This window comes from Zonotrichia albicollis, chromosome 10 (assembly GCF_047830755.1).
Source record: "Zonotrichia albicollis isolate bZonAlb1 chromosome 10, bZonAlb1.hap1, whole genome shotgun sequence".
NCBI lineage: Eukaryota > Metazoa > Chordata > Aves > Passeriformes > Passerellidae > Zonotrichia > Zonotrichia albicollis.
Genome location: NC_133828.1, coordinates 12,773,114 through 12,800,082, shown reverse-complemented (window position 1 = coordinate 12,800,082; position 26,969 = coordinate 12,773,114). Strand labels below are relative to the sequence as shown.

General features: G+C 43.7%; 1 protein-coding gene across 2 annotated transcripts in view; it reads right to left on the bottom strand.

Annotated features, from left to right (window-relative positions):
• The window catches only part of ERBB4 (erb-b2 receptor tyrosine kinase 4), a 579,112-nt gene that overhangs the window by 266,055 nt on the left and 286,088 nt on the right, over positions 1-26,969 (bottom strand). For both annotated transcript variants that reach the window (XM_074548046.1, XM_074548047.1), the window contains exon 3: positions 10,856-11,042. In XM_074548046.1, coding sequence (XP_074404147.1) covers positions 10,856-11,042 — 187 coding nt within the window. The remainder of the gene's footprint in view (positions 1-10,855; positions 11,043-26,969) is intronic.

The window sequence follows — 26,969 nt, the reverse complement described above, 5'->3', positions numbered from 1 at the left end:
TTAGGGGAAGATGACTATTTAATGTTAACTCCACCAGAGATGAGAAAGCCATCTCCTGGGCTACACATCCACTCTGCTTCCTGTACAATGCTAGTCAAGAGTCATTTCAGCAGGATTTGGCCTGGGCCCTCAAGCCAGGGAATGAACTCAGTCATGACCTAAAGTTCACCACTAGTTCAGGTGCACTTATTTGATGCTGCGTTGGCTTAACAAGAAGAAAGCAGCATGCTTTAACAAAAGAAAATTCAGTCTAAAACAGATTCAATTATTACTGTTCAATTAACATAATTTGTTTGATTGAAAATACAAGTTAATTGTTAGGAGAAAGCATGAAAAGCTCTTAAATAAGCCATACCTTTTCATTTTTAAAAGACAGGTGGTGCCTAGCACTTTCAGCACTTCCCCCCTTGTTTTTCCAACTGCTCCTTTCTCACAGAGGTTTTCCCTGTCAGACATTTTTCAATTTTAAAAATGTTCCCTAGGAATCTTCCACTCACCCTGACTAAGTCTATACACATGAGGCTGGAGGGGAAGAGTAGCAGTTTAAGCAAGAAGATCTTGAACCTCCCCACGTAAATCCTGCCCTTGGATACTCATACCCCAGAGTCATTTTGGAAGGTGACTGACCTTCCCTCTGATGGAACCATCACCCAAAGTTTTCATTGCCTGTACCATCAATCTGAATGCATGTCCAGCTGACCAGTTAAAAAACACCAGCAGAAAGAAAAAAAAGCCCCAAAGCAACACCACAATCTCCTCTCTCCACAGCATGGCAGACAGGGATGTCTTTGATGCTGCCCTTCCTTCTGTGCAGCCTCCCCCCAAATCAAGAGTTTCAAAGCCAAAGCACGTGGCCCTGCTATTTCTGACAGGCAGAAGCAGAAGTCAGCTCCCCAAGGAATTCCAACGTGAGCACAGCATTTGTACAAGGGCTGCATGGATGGATGTGCTTTCACTTCTAAGCCTTAAAGAAACGAGAGTACATCTATGAAAGTTTCACCAAGGAGAAAAAAAATAAAATAGAAAAGAAGAAAAAAAGGCAAGGCAAAGGGGTTTCAGAGAAGACAGCCCCTTGAGCGATTTCCAAACATCAAAGAAAAAGGCCTCCAGCGTGTTCTCCTCATCTGATACCTTTGTTCCCCCTCTCCAGCCCTCAGGCATCTTGCTCACGATGCACAAAAGGCTCCTGCAGCCCCCGGACAGCTCCCTGTCCACACACATTACCTGCCTCCAGCTCTGACTCCCTCACTCTGGCACTTCACACCAGTCCCAGCTCATTTTCCGTGGCTGAAGCCAGGTGGGACTGACCAGCGAGTCTGGAGTCCCAGAGAACTCCAGCAGCTCTGTGTCCAACAGCCTGAATGCTCCTTCATCCTCTGTGCAGGTACAGTCCAGCTGAGCACTGCTGTTCCTACTGGGGCACCTGCTTGGCTCCCCCACCTCTGTTCCCTCTCATTTCCCTTCTGCAGGGCTGCATTTCTCTTTTCCTCTTTCTGTTTGCCCTCGCGGTCACCTCTTCCTGCCCATCTCAGGGCAGGGCAGATGGCTGCTGTATTTCCCCTGTTTCCAGAGCACACTCACACCCAGCTGCCTGGAACTGCTGTCCTTGGATGCACCCCGGGGCAGGGAGTCACACAAGTCAGGTCAGGAAGGGTCAATTACAATTGTCAGTCAATTGATAATTGTTATTGCAGTTCCCTTTACTTTCCCCAGTCACAGAAAGAAGCTCCTGGCAGCAAACCCCGTGCTCCCCACCAGGGACTGCTGTAACCTGCATGCAAATTCGGATGCTCCCAAGGGTTTTCCTCACCCTGGACACTGCAGGCAGGACCTGCCAGTGCAGTACCGCAGATGGCCTGAGTCTGTTGCAGCTTCTTTTGCGCACTAACGCCCAACACGTGCTCGAGGCAGCAGTGGTTCCCTGTCACACCCCAGCTGACAAAGCTTGTGTGATCAAACTGTTTCAGATAAGCTCTCATGACCGGCTGCTCAGTGCTGGCCCTGCACTGCTGCACATCTTCAGGCCAAGGAGCAAGCAGGCTGTGCTGGAGCCCTGCCTCTGCCAGCCTACGTGACACTCATCCCTGTGCTGAGTGTTTGGGGGCTGCCCTGTCTCCCCAGTCTGCAGGGGCCTTCCTGGAGCTAAATGCAGCAAAGGAAAGTTTTTGGTTCATTGCCTCTCCAGTCACTCCATAGGGTTTCTAGGGAATTTCTCTCTGCAGCAAATGACAGAAAAATGAACACAGGCATGAAAATATCCTAGGGAAACCAGCTAGTTCCAATATGTAAACCTAGGGGTCTGATCCAACCTTCTTTGACCTCAGGACTTGTTTTTGTTTTTTGGGGTTTTTTTGCAATGAATGGTGATCTAAACCCAAACTTATTACTTCTATAGGCTGGCAATAAAAGCTAGAAAAAGGAGCTCATTCTTGGACTAGGGTTAATATGCAGGTCTGTGAGCATATGCTGCTTTCCAGACCTGTGTGCCAGGTCACTGAAATGCCTCTGCTGAGCTTTAGGTTAAGGCACTGAATTGACACCTGATCCCTACAGTTTCATGCCCTTTTCAGCCCTGGAAGTCAGCAGCTCCACAGGCCTGGAGGATGGCCCCTCTGCCCCAGCAGTGGCTCACAGCTCATGGCCCCACTGTGGATGGTGACAACTGGACTATCGTGCTCAGCAAGTTGCCTTTGGCCAGGGAGTGCAGATAGATTACATTCCCCATGTAACACAAGACTTTAATTACTTTACAAAAGCACAAAATTCCTTGTCAGCTGTAGCCTGTCAGAAGGAAATGAGAAAATCAATGAATTCAGAAGACTGTAGAGAGAAAGGGGGGGAAACAAAAAACCCCAAACCAAACAACAAACACTGAAAGTGATGCTTCTTTCATTCATCTGAAGAAGATATAATACCAGAGCAGCAATGTCTAGAACACCTAGTCAAGACTTAGCCTAGGCTGGGGACAACAACCCAGCTGTTCCTCTCTTTCCCAAGCTGGTGGGAGGCTGGGCTATCTATTTGTTCAGCAGTGCTGTCACTATAAACTGTAAGATGCTTCCTGACTGTAAGGCTTACTGCACTTTACTGAAGTTATAGTGCAGCTCAGCACAGATCTGTCTGCCAAAGTTGGATATTTTGAAATGTCTCCCATTCCTGACCCGTGTGATTGAAATGGAGGGATTACTCTGTTCAGATGTTTAACTCCCTGTGAAGCATGCAGACACAGAAATCCTCATGCTGCTGAAGCTCTCGAGTCACAGAAGCCAGGCACAGCCACTCCATTACCACAAGGTTTCAGTATTACTGGATTTATCTTGATTGCCCACATTTCCAGAAAGCTAAAGGGTGTTTCACACCTCCAGAACTGGGAGAATTTCTTGCTTCATAATTGAAAAATGCACAGATAGAACTACTGCAGGGAGGTGAAAGAGAGAAATTGCCATAGAAAAATAGAATGAGTGGTGTTATTATTTTACATGGCATTATCAGGTAACAATGGCAACATACCTGGATGCATTTTTTAAATGGCATTTAAACTAATGTTTGACAGTGTTAAAGTTGAATCCCACATGTAGCCAAATCCTCTCTAAATAGCATTTTCAATGACACCCTCAAAATTGCTCTAATTAAAGCAGGCAAGCATTATTTGCTCTGTTGTAGAAGTGGTGTGATTCACAAAATAAAGCAGCAGATGTGGAGATTACTGCAGGGCTAGGAAGGATTTCCTCCATCTACCCTGGACCCAAGTCTTTACCTGCAGACACCCTTCTTTAGCCAGCAGCCACATAATTAAGGCCCTGAAAAACCAGGGAAAGGTTTTTCTGTTTGCAGAGAGCATAGTTAAATAGGAATGATCTGCTGGGTTATTCGGAGCAAGGACAGGTGTGGTCAACACCATTCCCAAAGCCAGCCAGGCTGGATGCTGGCTCAAGGATCCCTGGCCAGAGCTCCCAGGACAGACATGCCCTGAGTCAGCTGTCATTAGCTGGTATTAATCCTGGCAGAGCACCCTCTACACAACATCCTTAAAAGGTCTTAAGTGGATGTTAGGCACTAGTTAACTTATAAATTAAAGTATGAATTAAATTATCCACTGAAGGAAGTAAACGGCAATTTAAATTTCAGTTCATTACAAAGTCAAAGCAAGTAAGCCAATTTACACCAGATAAGGATTAGGCCTCATTTCACTTCCCCTTGATTTTAAACCCTGTTTTATTGCAGGAGAGGCTGTGTGACATGAGGTTATTCTGCTGCATGTCAGCACTGGCTCATGTCAATAATTCTGTGCATTACTTTCAATAAACTGGTTTAGACCATTTGCAGTAGACTGTGATTCTTAGTTCATGTGAAAACATTGGGGGGAAGGAGAATAGCAGCACACATGGGGGATCCTTTGAATTTCCAGTTAAAAATAATTACCAGTACATCATTATTCGGATGAGCTTTTTGCCTAAATCCTTGCCATAGTCATTCCAAACAAGGTTGCACATTTCTAACACTACAAACAGATTTGAAAACATTGAAGTGCTCTGAAATAAAGAAAACTGAGCATAATTTGTTGATCAATGAGTTGAAAAGAACTACAGACATTAGTTATACTACTTAGCATGAAAAATGCATATCCAAACCCTTCAGGGACACTGCACAAAATTCTAGCCTTGCTGAAATTTAAAAACCAATGTCCCACCTTTGTTACTGGGCAAAATAAACTCACGAATACAAATCTCACAAGGCTCAAAATCAGTATTTATTTCTGGCCACATAAAACACAGTTTTTTGCCTTGCTAAGACCTGAGAGCAATTTTCTGCCAGCTGGAGGCAGTTGCTCCTCAGCCTGCAGGTCCCTTATCTGGGATTCCTCAGGGCCACATCTGCAGCTGAGGAGAGGCTGGAAGCATTCCCAGGCATTGATGCCAAGTGGCAGGGAGCAGCCTGAGCCCGTGCTCCCACTGCCACCAGGGATGGTCCTGGGCTCTCCCAGCTGTCACATCACACCTGTGATGGCTGAGGAGAGCAGCAGCTGGAATAGGATGTTTGGTTTTTTCCTTGGGAAAGAGTCTAACAGGGGGAGAAAAGACAGACATGCTGTAGCAGGCACACTTGCATTTCTGAGCCTGGGGACAGCCACAAGCCTCATTCCCTCTCTCCATAGGGACAGGATGAGTGAGGGGAATTCAGGGCTGGTTCTCTGCGTGTCCCTCAGGTCTGTGCTACTGATGCCTTGTGAAGGCTGACCCAGAACAGAGACTAGATGGAGCTAAAGAATAAAGCAGGGCTTTACTAAAAGGCCTCAATGGACCCACCTTGGGCAGCACAAGATCCCAGCCAGGGCTGCACCCAAAATGACCCAAAATGGTCACAAAATGGACATCTGGTCACAGGGTCTCTCACTTTTGTAAATTCTGGTCCATTTGCATATTGGAGTTAATTGTCCAATAGCTTTAGGTTATAAAGTCCCATCCCTCTTGTTTTTCTCTCTTCAGCCCACCATTGTTTATGCTCTTGGGCCTGAGATTTGGATCAGTTGTCCTTGGTCCCCAGCTAGAGAAGGAATTGTTTTGTCTCCCTACTCTGTGGAGGGAGCTCACCATCCCTTAATATGAAGCTGAGAACTACACACTAAACCAGCACAGAATCTGAAAAATATAAAAGCTAAAACCTGGGGTATCAGTAGCACACAGAGAATCCTGCACAGCCACACTTCCCTTGGGAATGGAGATGTTCCTCCCTTCTCTCCTCCCCACTGGCCAGCCACACAGCTGTGCTGGGATACAGGAGTGGGCAGGGCAGCTGCCAGGATCCAGGAGAGGAGCAGCCTGGGCTGCCACAGAGCCGCTGCAGCTTCTCCTACAGAGCACTCCTGCACGCAAGGGGACCACAGGGATTTTTAAACCAATTCCTCACGCCTCCGTGTATCCTAGCAACCCCTCTCTGAGGTTACAGATGTGATGCCTCCCCCACCTGTTGCACAGCCAGCCTGAGGCAAGTTACACATGGCTTTCTTCCCAGCTCAGCCCCATTAAGGAATGTGGGAATGTGCCACAAGCAGCCGGTGGGTGTCACACACAGGCACCCTGGACCACCAGGACTGGCTCCTGCCTGTCCTCTGAGGAAAGGGCTTTGGGATCAAGGCAAGAAAAAGGGGGTGGCCTTCATGCCTGCCACAAAAATGTGCCATCCCTGCCTGTTGTGCCATCACACAGGTCCTGTGTGGACATCCAAGCAGGATTTCCAGAAGAATTTTAGGTCCAAAAGAGGCATAGCAAACAAAACTTGACTCCTCCCATGCCCTTCCTTCCAACCTGATTGAGCTGCATTATAACTACTGTAAATGAGTTTGTTAAAGGAAAAAAAGACAAAAAACTGCTCAAAAAGCAACCTTTTCAAGGAGTGATGCTACTCCAAAGTACCATTTAGCATTTTCAGTTTCCTGTGGGGGGGAATACTATAACCACCAAACATGAAAATTTTGCTCTGCAGAAAAATAAAAACCAAATTTAATCAAAAATTAAAAGGTAGAAAATCAATTACAAACATCTGTTGAAGGGGAAATTTGCAGTTTTGCAAAATTTACTTTCTACACCTGTGAAAATGGTCCTTTTTTAATGATTCTCCTGCTCATAAAATTGGATTTCCTTTATTTGGCTATCACTGATCAAATCGTTTAACCTGCAGTATCTATTTCTCACGTGAGCCTCAGTTATCTTAATTTATCATTCAATTTATCTGCATTCCTGAAAGACAATGAAAACCCGTAAATCTTTTGCTGTGGGTTTGTTTTTTGTGTTATTGCACTTATCACTGCTAAATCCACCTCATTCTAAAATATCCAAAGAATTCAAGGGATGCACAGACCCTTCTGTCCCCAAGGCCAATAGGGAAGATGAGGTTGTCGCTGCTCAAAGACAACATAACTTGCTGTAGAGCTCTCTTATTCATCTTCACAGAGGGAAATATATGGGATACTTCTGTCCTAGGTTGTAAGATATGGTTTTGGGCTGTGTATTGTATTTGCCAGCTGTTAGAGGTGGGGCAGTTCTCTCCTGTTCTTTGGGCAGTTTTCTTTATCTCTTCCACAACCGATCCTCCCTCCAGGAGATCTCTTCTATTCATGGCCACTGAGTGTCCCTGCATGGCTGAGAAAATTCCATCATCCCATGGGAAGATGCTCTGCCCAGGGGAGGAGCCAAGCATTCCTACCTGGATACAATCTGAGGTTTGGAACAGCACAGCAGCCTTTGCCCACTGCATTCCCAGAGGAGCAGCTTTGTGCTCCCCTGCATTCCCAGAGGAGCAGCTTTGTGCTCCCCTGCATTCCCAGAGGGAGCCCAGGCCCATCCCCAGCACCCCTGGAGCTTCAGAGGAAAACTCCCCCCTTGTGCAGGATCCCTGCTCCAGCAGAACCACAGCTGGCACTGCAGGAGGGCTGAGCCACCATGGCATGGGGCTGTGCCACCTCCCTGACACACAGGGGGGCAGCTCCTGCTCTGGCAGTGTTGTTTTGTATTACTGCATATTTTATTTTTATTTTCTTCCCTAATAAAGAACTGTTACTCCTACTACCACATCTTTGTCCAAGAGCCCCTTAATTTCAAAATTATAATAATTTAGAGGGAGGGGGTTTACATTTTCCATTTCAGGGAAGGCTCCTGCCTTTCTTAGCAGACACCTGTCTTTTCAAACGAAGACACTTCCTAAATGGTTCTGGCACCTGTGAGTTATCCCTCTTTCCCCTCTCAGGCAGTAATGGGATGCAGCCAGCAGGTTCCCTCTCCTTTTGGACTGCTCCAAACATGAGCACCAATGGTGTCCTTTCCCTGGGTAAGCTGAGGCTGAGTGCCTGCTGACCTGCAGTGGCTCCTGGGCAAGGCCTGGGAGAAGCTGGCACACCTTCTCCCTCAGCACCACCCACTCTGCTCATCTCAGGCTGAAGATCACAGCCAGGATGTCAAACCCTCCTTTTCACTGCGAGGCTATTTGGCAGCTGAATCTGCACACTGAGATGAGTCCAGCTGAGATGGCAGCAGCCACTTCATTAGTTCAGTGTCAGTTCAGTTTTGACACATTTGTGGAAACACTGACTAAGTTTTTATAAAAAGTGAGAACAGGATTTTTATAGCTAAGATTTTTTGCAAGTGTCACACGCATTTTAGGACATAGTCCTGGGCTAAGCTATACAAACAAAACTCCCTTGTGGTTTGACAGACATTATGAGTGAGAATTGGATCATGTTTTCTGTGTGAGATAAAACTAACTGCCTTCACAGCTGTCATTTTTTTTATAGTGCAAGGGAGGAAATTCAAGCATTTAAAGTTACATTTAAATATGAAAACTTGATAGACATATCTGGCAATAAATACACAGCTGTTAACAACACATAGAAAATACTGCAGTGGTACAGCACAGGAGGCTGAAACTGTGTCTGAGGAGAAGCTGCAGGTGAGAGCAGCTTCCTCATTTATTTAACACAGGGAGTAGGGCTTGTGTTTGTACACTGTAGAGCACTAGGCAGAAATACCCTCAGGAGCCTATCATCCAGCACTGCACGAATAAAAACAGAATTTCCCAGACTCTGGTGAACAAGGCATAAGCCCTGGAATGACAATGCTTCACATGCAAGACAAGAGCCATGTAATATTTTACTCAAGTGGAAGAGATGCACGACTCAAAGGCAGTCTCTTCAAATCTGCAGTGGACTTGAAGAATGTGAGCCCATGGGGGCTGCTTCCTCTTCAGTTGAGCAGCTCACCCGTGGTTTCTGGGGTAAAACTAAAGAATACCTTCAGATACTGCTGATCCATCACTGCCTTGCAACACCACCAACTCCCACATCCACCAGGTATATTTATCCAGATACCAGTGCTGAGGATGTGTCAGGAAAATTAATGAAGGATTAATGCTCTGGAAGAGCACGAGCAACAAGAGGAGGGTTGTGGGTTAAAATAGCCCAGTGCATCTTTACCAGTGCACAAACTGGTCAGAGAACAGCTGTGGAGAGACTCAGGAGGCCTGCCATGGCAGCTAGAAAACATTAAGAGTATTTTCAAGCACACACTGGCTCACTTTCAGCACCCAGCAGCTATTTTAAGTGCTCCATGGAGACAAGCTGGTGTTATTAGGGCACTTTTCTTGCAGAAGACAACAATTCATTTCGAGCCAAATAATCCCATCAGAGGCTTTGTAAACACCTAAATCAGAAGAAGTGGCTGTGATCATCTCATGTTGGGAGAGATTCACAGGCCAGTTTTCTTAAGACCCCTCAAAAGAAAATAAAGCCACTTGCTGGGCAGTTTAGGTGCTGTGTCTGTCACGTCACAGCAGCTCCCAGAGGGCACCTCTGGAGCCTGAGGAACTGCCAAATAGCACAGGGAAGCTGGTTCGAGACCAGAATTGGAGCAGAAGCCTACAAGGTAAGTTTTTTACCCTACTGAGCAGCAAAGGCATGGCTAAACAGGCCCTAGGAATAAAACTCTCACCTGGCAGAACAACCTTAAACCCAAGAGGAAAGAACTCCATAATTGTCTGGCCTTGACCTCACCTCACCTCTCTCAGTTCCACCCAGCCTAATGTCTTTAAAAGGCATTTTGAGACTCAAAGACCAGAAAACATATATAAGAAAGAGATAATGCTGTTCTCACCCAATGCTGTGGTTCTGTATGATGTGAAGGCATAGACAGTCACAATGAACTCAGAAGGTGGGAAGAAATATGGGAACAGAGGAGGAAGAAATTGCATTATGACAGTGACAGAGTGAAGAGCAGTAGATGGCAGGGATTTAGAGACATTTTGGAAGCACTCTGATATTGGCACGATGGTCTCAGTAAAGAAAATTGTCAAAAATGTGACCAGAGGAAAGAGCCTAATCAGAGTCATCCAAAATTGGTTTATTTTATAAAGTATTTCAGGCCTTCTTTCCCCTCCTGTTTTTAAAAGCCTGGTGAGGCTGAACAGGGAACTGTAAGCACTCAAGCTACTCTGAATACTGACAGACAAAGAAGCAGAGAGGGAAGGGAGACTAAATATAGCTGAGAAGGCTCCCACCTCTCCATACTGAGGTTCAGCCTCCACAGCCAGCTCAGGTCAGTGATTTTCAGTCAGCTTTCAGCCACTAGCAGATACAAGGCCACATCAAAATTACCAAAGTTTAGGGTAGAAATTATCATAGTTGATGAGGAACCAGGTATAAATAAAATATTTCCAGCAAATTCCCCAAGAAGAGCCATTGCCTGCTCTTTATTAAGTTACAGTCCATTGATATTTAGCAAGTTTTAATCTCCCAAACCACTGACTCTGGATCCTCAGACAGAGGAAATGAATGGTTGATCTACCTTCAGCATGATCCAGCCCTGAATTTACAGGTAAACATGAAGCTGTGGACTTGGCTTACATTTTTGTCTCAAAAAAAAAAAAAAGAAAAAAGAAAAAAGTACTTTTCTCATTATATATAATTCACTCTTTTTGCTTAGAAAGGGGAGTTATACATTTAAATAATCCAAAGATACAGAGGCACAGGGGATGCTAAAGCTAAGGTAACTTGGCAGAAAATAGCTAGCACCTGAAGGAATTTGTGTGCAATAATCAAGGACCACCAACATACTCATGATATCAACACACAGAACTGTGAATTATCATTCAACAACTGTTTTTGTTTCAAATATGCTCTTGCCATGACTCTCATGGATCATTATGGAGAAAAGCACTTTTGTGAACCAAAAAAGAATGAACACACAACCGCCAGGCTGTGGTACCTCAATCTCCTGAAGAATCCAAGTGACTGATGGCAGCAGGCAAATACTCAACAAGCTCATTTTTTTCCTTGCAAATAATCCACCAATTTCCAAGTTTCACTTACCTGTCAGGTTCCTCAAGCCAAGTTCCCTGAGTCCAAAGTTGCCATCCTTCCTGTAGTTAAGGAATATGGCCAGGGCGTATCTCTCCTCGTAGAGCTTGGTGCCACGGACGATGCGCAGGTTCTCCAGGGGCAGGTACTCAAACTGGTTCAGAGCCACCAACACATAGCCCGTGACCTCTCGGATAGACTGAAAGGCACAAATGAAACAAACATCAGACATGACCCATCTTCAATTGCCCTGGATTTCCCATTCAGTGGATGCCTGAGGACAAGATGCTGCTATCCAAGACAAAAGAAACCAAATAGTCTGAAAAACATATTCTGTTTCAACTTACTGATTTCAAGCTCATTCCTGTTTTAATTTTGTGAGTTTACTGGAAGCAGTTGTTAAAAAGGTAGAAAATAAAGAGGTAGCCATTTTTATCAGTTTATTGAAATGAACAGAAATTCACTATAAGGTATTAAGGTGTCACCTTGATTTTTTAAGATTTTCTAAGCCTTCTGATGTTTACATTCTTGTAACAAACTTTGTCACACACTTTCTGTAAATAACTTATTTTACATTCTTTTATGGAGGAGGAGAAATTTGATGGACTGTTGGTTTGTCCAGTGTCATTGGAGAGGTGGCACTTTCACCCTCCAATCCATTGTCACTTTTGGAAATCTATAAACGTTGGAGTCAGAAAACAAACTTCCCTTTTTTCACCATGAGAGCAGCAGTGTGTGCACTCATGTTGTTTTGTGTCCTATTAAGGATTAAGTCCGATTATTAATAATGTCTGATTAAGGACATTAAGGATTCACAAAAGGATGACTTTGCACAGCTCAAAGCAGAGAGCATGTCAAAGGCTCTTGCAGTACATGAACAGAATCCTCTGGGGCAATGCCACAGTTCAGATGAGATTGTCTGTCTGCAAGTCACTCTGTGTTGTACCGTGTATTTCAGGGTGGGGCAGTAGGGACATAACATGGAAAACACCTCTGGAAGAGCTCACCATCAAACAGGAACAGATGAGAGACAGGGGGAACGGTTTGGAAGAGAAAAAGATAACACACATCTGTACTAACACCCATTTTGCGTACTTTCAAATGGAACTGATCATTGAACATTTGCAAAGATTCATCTCCAAGTTTCATCTGGCAGTGCTGGAACCATCCACACCCATATATTCCAGTTTTGGATCAAAACTACAACCCTAAACTTTAGCAAAATGACTGCTGCACCTTTGAGTTGGCTGAAATCTTTTCTGGCTCTACATGAACTGCTCAATAACTCTCCTGCTCATATTTGGGAATTGATTGCCTGGGCTGGAAAGGAAAAAAACACCCCAAACCCAATAACTAGAAAAACTTTTTTAAAGTCCAAAAGACTAACAGAACTAAGATGTTGTTAGAAAATAAAATACAGAACACCCAAACCCAGGGAAATACACTCCCTTAGAAAATAAAGTTCATTCTAAGGAATTGAGAGAAATGGCCTAGAAATACACAAATGCCTTTGAAAAATGTCATTTCAACACTCACAACGACCCCACCATCAACAGCAAGACTTGGCACAGGCTGAAGGATGCTCCTAGCCAGACCCTGGAAACAGAATCTCCATATTGGAGAGAGTCTCTTGAGTCTGTTTTTCAGAGCTCACCTCACCCCGTGCCTGCCACCACTGCACAGAGCGGTGTGTTCGTGTGCATGTGCATATTTTAATGGATGGGAATTGATACCACTACTTGTGTGCTTAAGTGGCTGCACTCACTTCTCCCTTCCCTTTGGCAAAGTCAATACCTTCAACAAAACACTGAAAGAAAAATCCTGCTCCGAGTAACGTGCCCAGACTACAGCCAACATGAGGGGGACTCCAGTCGATACTGTAATGAAAACAACCTGACAAGCAACAGCAGGCACAGAATCCAACCTGTCCTGTATGTATCATTAATAAAGAAAGGCAGCAATGGATTTGCAGCACCAAGGACAGGATCCTGCTTTGCTGCTTCAGCGCTTTGCCGTGATTTCACATTTAAGTGTGCACAAGCCTTTTAATTAGGCTTATAAAAGCCTGCAAGGTTATTAATACGTGTGGCAGTGTACCTAAGGAATGACTTCTAGGCCACAAAATCCACTAGCTGTCCTTCTGAAGTCAAGCATCTGTAGTCAGCTGAAGCTGCTGAAAAAGCCATTTCCAGACTGGCTTGGCATCCAAACAAAGCCCACTGTCCTGACAGGACTCTGATGAGAACCCAGCCAGTGGAGGCAGGTTGAGAAGTAGGGTTCAGCAGCTAGGTATTAAATGTAGAGCTGCATTATACCCTGGGACACTGAGTCCATTATAATCAGAAGCTTTACAGCACTTTCATGATAGCTCTTTGCCTTCAGACATCTGAGCTTAGCCAGTTTGGTCAGGAATTTGCTTTTCATCATATGCAAAAATGTCTTTAAGCTACCTTTTTTAGCATCTCCTCAGAATTCAGGAAATACTTAAATTACACTCACGGCTTCAGCTTCTCCACTGATATTCTCAGGACACTGTGATTGCTCTAATTAATTTAAATGGATGTTTAACTTGGAATTGAGTGGAAAAAATTAAAAGCAGTTCCAAAATTGCATCTGAACAGGTCCTCCCTGCCAATTGTTGTCACTTACAACCACATTTTCTATTTTTAGGGTATGTCTTACTGCCAAACAGCAATTCCACCTGAAAGGGCTGCAATTCAGCACAGGACTGAAATGCCACACACAGAGAGAGCAGTAAATCTTCATTCCAAACTTGGGGGGGAAAAAAAAGCCAAAAGAAGTCCAAAATAAAACAATAGCCCACCAAAGAAAATGACAAAATGCTGTTGCTGATAATTGTGAGCTGCCTCAGAAGCCCTGCACTTTGTTTGGCTTGACCAGCTGAAATGACAAAGTATGGCAAGTATTTTGACAAACCAGAAGGTTCTTTGCAGTTCCATGGCTTCCACCATATTGCAACACACATTTAATTGCTGGAGACACTGCCATGTTCATGCTTGCAATATAAAATTATGAAAATCAACCCAAAAAGAGTTTTTAAATTTCCTAGGAAACAACCACCTGACCAACCAAATCTAGTAGTCTGATATATTAAGATGTGGTTTCATTTTGGGTTTAAATTCAAATAGGAATGAAAAATGCAGAACAATGAGCAGGTTCTCAGTGTGGTTTCTGACTGGTCTATCTTGAAAAAAAATGTACTGGGTAGGCAGAAGGCATTTCAATTTTTGGCCACTCCAGGCCAACACTGTCACTTGGCCAGGCACTGCAAGTTTTAACATGACTCAGACTGAAAATGGACACCTGCCCACTTGGAGCTCACTGCAAAGATGCCTGTTGGCTGCTGACTCGCCAGTCCTCATGCCAGATCTCCTCCCCTGCACCTCATGCCAAGGTCAGGCATGGTTTGAACCTCTCATACCTTGAATTCAAGGCTGGACACTTTCCTGAGCAGGTATTCTGGACTCAGCTATCCTAATGCTCTGTTTGAGCTGCTGCATTCCAGCTTCCATCTGTGTTCCCAAGAAGGTGGAATAGCTCATAATACTGAGTGCCATCTCCCAGTCTGATTCTCCTGCTGGGGCTTGCAAGCACTTGCAAAAAAGATATTTCCCATGAGTTTGTCCCTCAGGAAAAACAAAAAGGGAACTGAGACTATCAAGCATCAGCCCCTGAGTAAGGACGAGCTTCCAGCAGAAATAAAAGGCGCGTCAGGGGAGGAAAACGTACTGATCCTTGACTGTCACAATTGAAAGGGCCACCATACACAGAGTATCACCACACAATTTCAGAAAGCTTCAACCCATACAGAATAACACCTCATCTCTTCAGCAGGCTGCAAGCATCTGCCCTTCTTGTCCTTCAGCCCAGCCTTTTATCCCCTGCTATTGCTGCCCTGCCCCTGTGTGCCCTCTGTTCCCTTTGGTGGTTGGTCAGTGCCCCTGGGCACTCCATGGCTCGTTCCCTTCAAGAGCATTCACCTGTCCTGCACAGCTGTGCCCACTGGGGATGAGGCTGGGCCAGCCCCACTCCCAACCACCACAAACTCTGTGCCCACACTTCACATATCTAATGCCTCACGAGCTGCTTAAAAAACACACCAAACCACAGGGTTCTAATATATTTACCAGGAAAAAAGCCCTTTATCTCCATTTTCAGACAGGAGATGAGCACCTGTACTCCAGAGTTTGCTGTCCCTGTGTGCAGCAGTGTCCTGCACCCCAGGAACAGCCATGTCAGTCTATAAACCAGTCTCCTAACAGACTCTACGTAAAACATAGCCATTTTTGGTTTTTAAACCTAAAAATAGGTACCCTGAGATAAGAACAGAGCCAGTGAAGGTTCTGCCCTCCCCAGGGGTCCACCTCAAGATGGGCAGCCCTTCAGAGGGTGAGGAAGAAACTCAAAATGACACCAAAAGCATAAGGGTTCTTTTTGGAGATTCTTTTTCAGGTGATGAACTGTAAAACTGAGCTCTAGACAGCCCATTCCCTTAATTACAACTAATACTAGCTGAGCACAGATGAAGCACTTGAAGCTCCCAACAGCAAAACCAGAATTATCCTGTCAGCTGGGAGTAAATGAGAGTAAAATTGTGCCCTGCCATCTTAAATCGTCCTTTGGTTCAAATCAAGTGAATCTGAGTGAAGCAGAGCAAAATAACAGCGAAAGCTTCATCATTCCACCCAGAACAACAGATCAATGAACGATTAGGGAAGCTGATGTTTCTTATAAACACTACCAAGGCTTCTTAACATCCATCAGGAAGGCTGGGCTCTGGCAAAGGCACTGAGAACTCTATTGTGGGGTTTATTTCAGCTGCAGACGCATTTATCCAGTGCTGAACTTGATCTGGTAATGTCCCTGTTGCCTCAGCTGATCAGAGCAACAAAATCCTGCCACAGGGGTCAGCTCACACCTGTGGGACCACTGACAATTCATTCTCTTTTAGGGCGTTTCTCCCCTTTTCCATAAAAGCTAAGAACATTTTGATCTACTTCAATCTCACTTGAAAGCATCAGTAAAAACAAGTGCAGGAAGGGAGGATCACCCGAAGAACAAGTGTGTTAATTCACAAACATTAAAAAAAAAGAACTTTTCACATCTCAAGTGGACTTCAGCAGAGTATCTCCCATTTCACTTTTTTATGCATTTGTATCTGGTCAGAACTTCCCAACACCCAGCTGGCTAAAGTTTGAGAAAACAAATTTTATTACAAGAAAAAAAAAACCCTACAATACAGCAAAGTCAACAACTGCCTAACTTTAACTAAGTTCAAAAATTCAGTTGGGCATATTTGTGAGCATGCTGGTAATCAGGTAATCAATTAATTTTTTTTTCATACATTTGTGCCCATGCAATGCAACACACCTGTCACTGTCACAATTAAAAAATTAATGTTTGCTGAATAACCATAAAGTAGTCTCTAAGCAGCTACATCACTTGCAATTCTAACTCTGGGAGAAATAATAGCAACCAAAACGTGGAAACAGCAATTTATGGAGCTCAATTAGATGTTCCATGCATTGCTCATTGAGAGTTTTGAATTTCTAATGACACGAGATGCTGAGATTTTTCAAAGCAGCTCAGGTATTTACAGGATCCAGCCTTTGCCAACTTCTCTCAAATGAGAAATTTGTGGCACACACTGACATTTCTCCTGTCTGAGAGGACACCCCTTTTAGAGACTGTCAGAGCTAACATGGCATTCATGTAAGGAATTTTGTCCCCCTACAAGCTCGTGTCTTGCATCCTTTAATTATGTCACCACCTGTGAAAGAAATTGTGCTGTTAAGCCCTCCTGAGCACCTGTGGTTTTGCAGGTACTCTATACAAGCTGCAGTAAAAATCCCTTAAGTTTGAGCACACTGATCAATACCAGAACACAGCTTGTAGAAAACCTTTTCTAGTGCCTGGTCAGGAGCAAGCAGTGTATGCTAACTAGAGCTGCCTTGGCAGCTGCACAAAGATCACTGTCCACAGCACTAAAGATGAAGTTTTTATTCAAATTGGTTAACAAAGAAAGAGGATCTTCTGCTAGTCTTTCAATTTGCATTAACAGCAAAGGAAGGGCTTGGATTTAATGTTGTTAAGAGCTGTACTTGCAGTGCTGCATGCTGCAGGATTGAACTGTGATTCAGTTCTTTATGTCAGTTGGTAGGAACTTTAACTCATACTCTTTCCCTCACAGACATCTGGTCTTCTTTGGTAATATGCTTACAAAACACCCTGAGCAGCAGATCAGTGAACTGAACACAGCACTCAATTCCCTCTAAAGCAGCAGTTAGTCAGATGCATCTTTTCTTAAGGCAACTGGAAATTTGTGCAGATTTTCCTACATAATTTACAGAACCCACCTGGGGAGTTGTTGAACTAAAGCTCTGTTATCTGAATGGCTGGTCTTTATATTGCATTAGTCCAAGAGTGGGACTTTTCATACATTAAAATAGGAGGATTAGCTATGCAGTTATTTATTTACTGAGCTTGATGTAGGAAACACATTGTTGCTGATCTGAGGGAAGTTTGGCTGTGTCTGAGCTAATTTACATTACAGTCGGGTCTAGGCAGGTCTTGGAAGAAAAACAAATACCAGTCTAGAAACCTTTAAACTGCAGGACAGTGTCCAAATCTGGCATTTGGAATGAAAGGTGAGGGGTGAAAACATGGGGAGCCTTTGAAATATGTATCTTGACTCATTTTTAAAGTACTGATGAGAAAACAGTACTTTATTTGGGACTTGAAAAACAATTTGGGACTTGAAAAACAAAATAATAATAAAATAATAAAATAATGTGGGAATGGGAACATTAAGTAGAAATAGGCAAATAACAGGACCAAAAAACCTGACCCTTTTGCTTTCAAATTTTGAAATACAGTTTCTAACGATGTACCCAAGTATTCTGCCTGCCTAATACTTTTTCAACTGAAGCTCAGGTGTCAGCTTGCCCCATGTGTCTCTGCCCCTTTTTCAGCTGAAAATATCCTCTGAGCAGAGAAACTGAGCAGGGTTACATCAGTCTCTGAGAGTTTTCCCAATGTTTCCAGTCTAAAACATAATTCCTCTGTTTGTGTATCTGCTTAGAAGTGCCCCATAAGTGTCTGCTGAGAACTTAGAGGTGCCCAGGCTGGCTGAGAGCACACCATAAATCCCAAGCTGTTTATGTTGAGTCACATTATGACCTAGACAAAGGCTGCACTCTGTAACAAGCCCATCCTCACAGCTAACATCTGTCTGTCCCGAGGAACACTGTGCAAGATACACATTTAGCCGGCCAGGAAGACTTTTGACATTCCACTGTATTCCCTGATTGGCTTCAACATATTTGCAGCGTGGTTTGCAGGAGAGTTTATTGTATCATCTCCCAGGGGAAAGCTTAGTCCTAAATGAGATTGAAAAGACTACAATGAGAGCATTATGCTGTTACAAAATGCTTTACCACTCAGGCCGTTCAGTAGATGCTGCATTTTGCAGACACTCAAAGCACATCAGCTTATAGCTGTCCAGTTACAGGATTTCCAACAGCACAGATTGATGCCTTTTGCTTTCTCTGCTTTTGGGAGCTTCAAATCGAGTAAATCACAGTTTCTTTCCAGGCAACGTCAAATTGCACAAACTGCTACTTCATAAACTAAATAATATCAACACTCGGGAAGGATTTTAGGAAAGTAATAACCATGTGCAAAGACAACCTTTTTTATCAATTTCCCTCTGAGAGGCACAGCCTGTGAGAAGCTGAGTGCATCCAAGGGTCTTGGGACACTTTCACTGAAAAAGCCAAGGCAGGGCTGTGCTGTCACAACTTCACATTTACACTGCCTGCACTGCCTCAGGCATCCTGACATGGCAATGGGCTGAACCAAGGTGTTGAGTTTATTTTGGCAGAACAAGGCATTCCATACCAAAGAAGAAAAGAGCATTGAATTCCTCACAGTCGCCTCACGTTTTTGCTCATGTCTAAGCTGAACTAAGTCTTAGCAGGCTGCTTACTTGGTGCTCGGGCTCATGAGACTGCTTGGAGCACTACAGGGAGCCCAACTATCCATTCCCAAGTCTTCCCAAGAGCAGAAAATGGAAGAAAGGGAGGAGGAGGAGGGATGCTCAGTCTCTCACAGCTCAGAAGCACTCCCAGCTTCTCCAGCTTACAACCTGAGGCAGTGGCTGAACAGAATGAAACACACAGGGAACAAAAGGCAGAGGTGAAGAAGGATGCCTTCCCCCTGATGGGTTTGGAAGGTCAAGTGCTGATCTGAAGTCAGAGTACCCATGAGAAATGCAGTGCAAGCTCTAACAGGGTGTCCAGAATTGCACTCCGTGGTAAGCAAGGTGCCTGTGAAGATCCCAGGAATGTTCTGTGGTCATTTAATGGAACAAGGGACCTTTATTTGTTCATTTGATATATGGGGAGTGACAGGCTTTGTACATCAGATATTGGGATTGCTTTTTTCCTATTACACAGCCAGGCTAGTTGGTATGAATTACAGGAAAATCTATAGTTAGACAAGTAAATTAAATGCATTTATTAACATTTCTTCAGTGAAGCAACAGGAGCTCTTGGCTGTTGCAATTCCTACTCTTTAGAATAATGCAGAATGAATTAAACATCCCAGGGTTGTGGTACAGAGGTGGAGCTGAACAACAGGACTTTTCTATTTGTTCTATTTAAACTGCAGGTGAAGGTGCCCCACCACTCCTGCAAGCAAAAGGCTGTTTCTATTTCTGGACACAGGAACTGACTACACAGAGTGAAAATGTGTTAACCTTGCCAAATTTCAGCTCAACATTCTCAGGCTGCGTTTTTACAAGAAGCAAATAGCTGGCTGTCCAATCCTGGAAAAGCAGTTGGCTTATTTTTGGAGAGCTTTGCTTCCCTCTTCCAAGAAAATAAGTTTCCTAAAAATCCATTTTCAGTTTATTTCGTATGTGCAACATCCACTTTTTAATGAGTATCTTAAAAGCATTTCCTGGGAGGAACCGATTTTATTGGTGCTCTAGGACATTTTTGCACACTGAAATTAGTGAGTATTGGAGTTCTGTTTGTCTGGTTTCACTGAAGAGGAGAATCTTCATCCAGATATTGGATTTTAGCAACTCTTACTTCTAGCTGAGCATATATAAATACAATGTCTGAGCTCAACATCACACCTACCTATTGAAACTATTTCAGCCTTTTTAACTCTAATCTTTTCAAGAATAGAAACCCTGAAGAGATTCATTAATAGCTGGCTTTTGATTTGGCTGGCTGGCTTTATTTCCATTTAGATAAAAAGTGAAGAGGCTTCTTGTTTTAAAGTTGTGTTTTTGTTTTGTTTATCTGCAAGCTGGAGAATAACTCTGTTACTCAGGCTTTAATAGATTGTTAAAATCTCCTTCAAGGATAGATCCATAATTTATTAGATGTGAGCAATTAGTAAATGATCTGATTTTCAAATGCAGAGGTTTACTCTAAGAAAGAAATGTAAACTCCACTTTTTGAGGTTATGCAGGGTGCCACCAACCAGGGGAACCATCATTAATCTGCAGTGACTGCACTGGCCCTAAAATAAGATTTTCCTCTGCATTAATTCCACTACTTTTCTTCAAGGGGACACATTAAAACTTCTCCCATTCATTGCATTTTCTCTGTGGTTTCTGAACCAAGCTGGATGCACAATCTTATAGGAAACAGGAACTTTTAAATCATGTCCAGAATGATCAGACATCTTAAATGTACCATTATTACTACATGCAGTTATTGCACCAATGAACAAACAGTGGCTCCCTCGAGGTGAGCAAACACCTTTTTTTGAATTACAGGTGAGTTTATGAACGGGGTGTTGCAAAAGTTGTACAGAAAATTATTTCTTTCCAAGACACAAGAGCAGAAAAAGACATTTGGCCTTGACATAAAAAATCTGAAGAGGTTAAAAATCAAGACTTTTGGAGAAAAGATGATTTTATGAAAGTTAAAAATGGGGTACAGGGCAAGAGATAAGGGAAGAAAGGGGAAAAGCTCATGATCAGGAGTGGGGAAGGACAGATCCTGACACCCATCATGCTGGCACTATCTAATTTCTGAGTGCCTGAGTTTGCAATCTTACTGCTTATTTTTATATCATTTTGTTCTTTTTTTAGGGGAAGCATGGCAGGAAAAGTGCAATACTCTCTACAAGATATAATTTCTTTCCGTACTCATCACCAGCAAATGACTGGACAAGCAATCTTTTGCCAATAACTTAATTAGAGGAAACCTTTATAGTTAAAAATGTTCCTTAATGTGCTCAACCCCACACAATAGCTTGCTGAAGGAAAAAAGCAGAGTGGTTATTGTCACAGCTAAGGATGGAAGAAAGGCTCAGTCATTAAAGTCATCACAGAAACAATGTTATTAACTACACAGGAATAATCTCAAGGGAGTTCTGTGCTGACTGACAGTAATGAAATAATACAGGAAGCTGAAACCAGGGCATCTCTCCTCACCTGTTTTTATTAATGCCCTTATTACCTTTCCCTGAAAGACAGCTTTTCAATAGCTATTATTGTGCTCAATATTAAATCGAATTAAGCCTGGCATGTTGTCTGTTATGTCTTCTGAACCCTAAAAGAGAGGGGGCTCCCCAGTGCACCCCTCAGCTGGGATGTGCCCTTCATCAGGAGCAGTCCAGTGGCCAGACTGCCAACAGTCAGGGACATCAGGGGAAAAAATGCTCAAGAGAGAGAGAAAAGGGAGTGTTCAAGGAGCCAAACACATCAAAGGGCCAGCAGTGGTATTTCATTGATATTAATTACTTTACAGTCTGTAAACTCTGCAGAAAGTGCCAGCTGCTGTGAGCCAGGACCATCAAAGGTCAGATTATCATGAAATCATTACAGGAGAGGCTGTTTTTAGTTAGCATATAATTGCTAAACCTAAGCACACTCCACAGAACCAATAGGAAAATGAATTATTTAAATACTCTTCTTTTTAACAAATAGTATTACCATTTTAATTACATCCGTATTAATTTAACTCTAAAAGGTGCCTGAGGATTTTGCAGAATTAAGTTTTGCACCTGTGGAGTTTCCAGAAATATCAGAACTTCTGCACAACATAGGTGTGTGAGTTTAGCTATGTATGGCTTTTTACATATTTACAGATGTTTGGTTTTTAAAGTGTTTGTGCGTTGTGTTTCTGCAGAATTTCTTGTCTTTGGATTTTTTGGGTGTCCAAAAATGCAGTCCTTAGGTAGTTTCCTCGCTGCATGCTGCTGTGAGATAAAGGGGACATCCTGGCTCAAGTGACAGGTTGTTCTCAGCTCTCATTCTCCCAGCACCCTGCCTGACTTGAAAGCTCCATTGGCAGCTCCAGCACCAGGTTTAAGTTGCAGGCATTTCTGGCTTGAAATTGCTTTTCTTTTTACCCAATTCTCTTCTGCTTGTAGCTACCAGTGCTTTTGAGAGGAAGCATCTAGTCTGTGGCTCAGCACCAGCTCCCGGTGTCCACACACTTCCTAAAGCCCCACACACTTCCAGATGGTGCAGCTCCTCTTTCCACATTGCTCCATGGCCTGCTCACCCAATTCTTTTTCTCCTCCCTCTTTTCTCACCAGACAAAAGAAGGCACTTGGATTTTCATCAGCACATTATTTATTCCCAGCTGCTCTGATTTCAGTTACCTCCCTGCATGGTCCCATAGATTAAGGTGTTTGCACTTCCTCCTAACCCAGTCTGCCCAACCTGAGAGCTCCCTAGCAAATACACCAAACACCTTTCAGGCCCCATAAACATCTTCCTGAATGAATAAATCCATTAGTTTTTCTCAATTCAGTAATTTCATTTGTTGAATAAATTAGTTTTGTGAATATTAAATTGGACAGTGTCAATCCTGATCCTTTGAAGTCAATAAGCATAATTTTACAGGTTTTGAACCATGTCCTTAAACAGGAAGAATATTCCCAAAAAAATGGTTTGGTCTCACAAAAACCCTTCATAGATATCTACAAGATGTCTCAAACCTGAAACCCATGAGATCTGTCCCTTAAACCCATGAGATGCAAAAGATTTCTTCAGTGCAGAGCACACCAAACGTGCTTCAGTATTTGGAAGAGTTTGGATGTGTAACTGTATAATTCTGCTTTAAATACCATGTGTGAGCTGGCACACCCCATGCTCTGGCAGTGCCACGGGTAGGGGCAGGAGTGGCTCATGTTTAGCTCTGAGACTCACAGATGCAGGGAGTTATTTACAGTATTTTTCCTAATGGGTTTCCATGGATGACTAACCTTTAAGCTGAATTCTTTCGCATCCTTCTTTGCCTATGCCTGTTACAGTACTTTTCTATCCTCACTTGACCCTGCCAGTCCATGAATATTTGATACTAAATTAAAGCATTACAAACCAAGAGATAAATTCTACCCAGGGTGCAGCCCTCACAGAGCTTAATTACATTTGGTGGTGTGAATGTTAAAGACCTGACACTGCCAGAAGTGTGGGCTTTGGCTGCTGTTGAACCAGAGCTTGAGAAAGAAGGGAACTGTCACCTGCCCAAGCCTTCTCAAAAGCCAAGGGGGCTCATCTTACTCGGCATGTGCGTGTGTGCTGCCACTATCCTTTAGCTCCAACTGCTCCCAGGTACTGGCAGCAATTAATAGATCATTTAAGCTTTTGTTCTCTCCACAAAACAAGCCAAGCTTCCTCCTCCTTTAGAGACTCCGTTCCCCTTCCACCAGCCCATTAGTTCATCTCTCTGCTTTGCTGGTCCCCAAGAGAGGATTTAGCAAATTTTCTTTTGCCTTCAGAAAACTGCCATCCTTCTTGCCCTCTTTTGTGCGTTTAGGCTGTATGCTTTCCAGAGAAGGGAAAGGTCTGTGTCACACAGTGCCCTTACACTGTGTAATGGAATTCTTTAACTGAAATGAAATTGAAAAGTCAAGAGGAAAACATATATTATCAGTAGTTACAGAGAAACACCAATGATCTCTGCCAGCCAATGCTATGAGCTTAGTGAAAAGAGCTGAAAGTTGATGCTCCATACAAGCATTACTTTCAAATTACTCATTAAAACAGTGCCAGTGGTAAGGTCTGCACATCCCAGCAAGCCTGCCATTTCCAGGCAAGGTTCACTGGCCTATCCGTGTTTTCCCTGCACTGAGCCAAGGTTAGTGTGTCTCACCAGCACCTATCAGAAGGCACTCCTCTGTCTAAAGAAATCACTACAGCCCTGGCACTCCAATGCTTGTCCTTGCCAGAATATCAGTCAGAATGGGACAATGGCTACATGGAACACCAAAATTCCCAACAGCTGGGTTCACAGCAAACTCCAGGGAACAAAGAACTGGCTCTCGACCCAGCTTTGCCTCTAAGGGATAATGTTAACTCAAGAAATTTCACTATCATGGCCTTTGCCACTCTCCCTGCAAGTATGAGACTGCAGACACAGGTGTGAGACAAGGATCTGGAAGGCACTGGAGGCTCATCCTCATGTCTCTTCACATGTTGGTGTTTCCAATAACAAGGCAAACTGCATTTTCCTTCTCTTTTGTAGTCAAAGTTAATTCACAGGACACCTACAAATTAAATTAAATTAAAGTGTCCCTTGCTTTGGCTGTTCTTGATGAGATTAATAACTAAAAGTGAATCCATTAAAACAGACAGAACTCTAACAATTTCAGTATTGCTCACCAGTGGCCATGAAGTCAGGGGAGATACCTGAGGCCAAATTCATCTAATTGTTCCACGAGAAATCCTCATGTTTAATCACAGGTTGTCTCACAAGAACTCCCAATAGTTTTAATTAATTATCTTCATGTTTTATCCTTTCATGGAACTGGAGGTATCTTTGCCAGCAAGCCATCTCTTCCTGCACTGCAGGACACGCAAGGAATGGGACTGGACTGAGCTGCTGATGGGATTTGCATGTGTGTGTGCCCACAGAGGGGAGGGCTACAGAGCAGGAGGACAGACAAAAATACTTGCCTTCTTCCAGGGCTGCTCACAACAGGAAGTTGTGCTGGGATTCATTTCAGCTGTACCAACAGCACTGAATGTTTATTTCAATATTAGCAGTTATGCCACAGGCCAAGAAGGAGGAAATATTTCCCTTTCAGAGAAGGAAACAAGCTCAGGACTAATCTGGAGAGCTCCTGAAGTGCTGGGATAACACCAGGAACTCCCTTTGGTGTCACCAGAGGCTTTGCTGTACTTATCACTGCTGTAGCCAAGTCCTGCTCTGTGATGTCCATCTTCCCTGGCTCAGCCTTGGTGCAGGCAGGAGGACAGAGAGCCATGTCAAAATCAGCTACAGCCTGAGGACTTCAGCTGGGAGAGCCACTGAGGGCTCTGAACTCTAAGCCACAGCACCAAACAGGCTCCTGAAGCAGATCAGGGATGGATGATGAAATTTTGCTATGGGTCAAGATGTCAATATTTCCAGAAAGACAGGGTTATACCAGACATGTGTGTTCATCCTTTACAGCTACTGGATGACTTTCCTAGGCCCAAGCTTTACTATGAATATCTCTGTCAGCTGCTGAAGGGCTGATTGTGCACAGTGGCCAAATACCCTTCCTGCTCTTCATGTTCTCATTGAACTTTTTGCCTCAAACTACAACACTTGGCTAATCAGCATCATTTACATTTCCATATATATATATAACACTTGCTATTTCTGAGGCACAGCTAAGAAAGCAGCTCTTCAAAGCTACTTCCATACACAAGAAAACTGAGTACAAGGAAGACAGGCTGGAAGAAGGAGGGAGGGAAGGAGTGCTGCCTTCTAGGTGGGCAAAAATGCTGACATGACAGATCTTCTCCCTTAATCAACTTAATTTAACTTCTTGAAAGCTCATGATGACAAACTACCTGGACTGGAGCGCTTGGAGCTGATATCCCTCAGCGTCCACTGCAGTAAATTATTACCTAGCTCTGCTGATGGAGATAGAGAGAGGTGATAGTGTTCCATAACAAAGGATAAATGGAAATAACCACTATTTCTTTCCCCTCTGCAGCCAAGCTGCTAAGAGTGCTTAGATTAGGAAGTCAGTGCTATTAAAATAAAATGTGTATCTCTTTTTTTTTTTAATTTTCTCCCTAAGGTGAACAATGGCTATAAAACCCCCATATATTTCCTAATAAATAGTAAGCTGTGCTAGAATCAAATAACTGAGTTTATGCTAAGTTCTAAAATGCATTTTTTTGAATACAAATAGTCATTCAGATATCAATAAACATTGTGCACTTTATCATCATCCTGCTGGGTTTTCATCTGGCAAATGAATATGTTTATGTTATGTATCTTCAATTCCTGATTTGTCAGAACCCCACTGCTGCTATTCCCACCCTCTCCTCGTCTTAGAGGTGCATGTGTGTTGCTGCTGATGCAGCTTGCAGCTCTGCTCCCTTGTACTTGTGCCTTTTGTTCAGCAGATAAGCTCCTGCTCACCATGACACAGGCACAGGCTGGGGACAAAGGATGGAACACCACAGACAGTTCCTGCAGCCCTGTAAACAGAGAGGTGACTCACGGTGACTCCACGGTGTGTGCTTCACCTTTGGCAGCTCTGGGTTTAATTACTCACTCCAGAAGGACACAGCCTTCCACACATGCATGAAATGCAGTGCACAGCTTTTTACCAGAGGTCTGGAATTGCTGCAAGGTGCCAAACACAGTTCAGGGACTGGGCCACGAGGGAAGTGGGTGACATGAAGGTCAGGCCCATGTAATATGGAAGTGGTAAATGAGAGCCAGGGAGAGAGATGCCTCCATTCTGCACTGCTGCACTGAGGTCAGCACAAGAAACAGGATGCCAGGAAAATGTTGATTAAAAGCAGAACATTGCTTCTCTTTGTGAAAAAAAAAAAACCCTGGTGGTTTCAGGGAGTGAGCCAAGAATCTGCCTGTTTCCATAATGCAGGCAAGTGCAGAAGAGAAGTGCTGGAAAACCTTTGATTCTGTGCTGTGTCACTGGTGAGCATCCCCTCAGCTGGCAGCTACCCTGGCAATCCCCAGGTGAGACACTGTCCAGCACAGCCTCACTTCCCACTGCCACAGCCACAATTCTCTTCCTGCCACCTTCAGCTCTACCAAGGCTCAGCATGGCAGCCCCTGGAAAATCCACAGGAGGATTGTAGGAGCTTCCTTTTGGGAAGCAC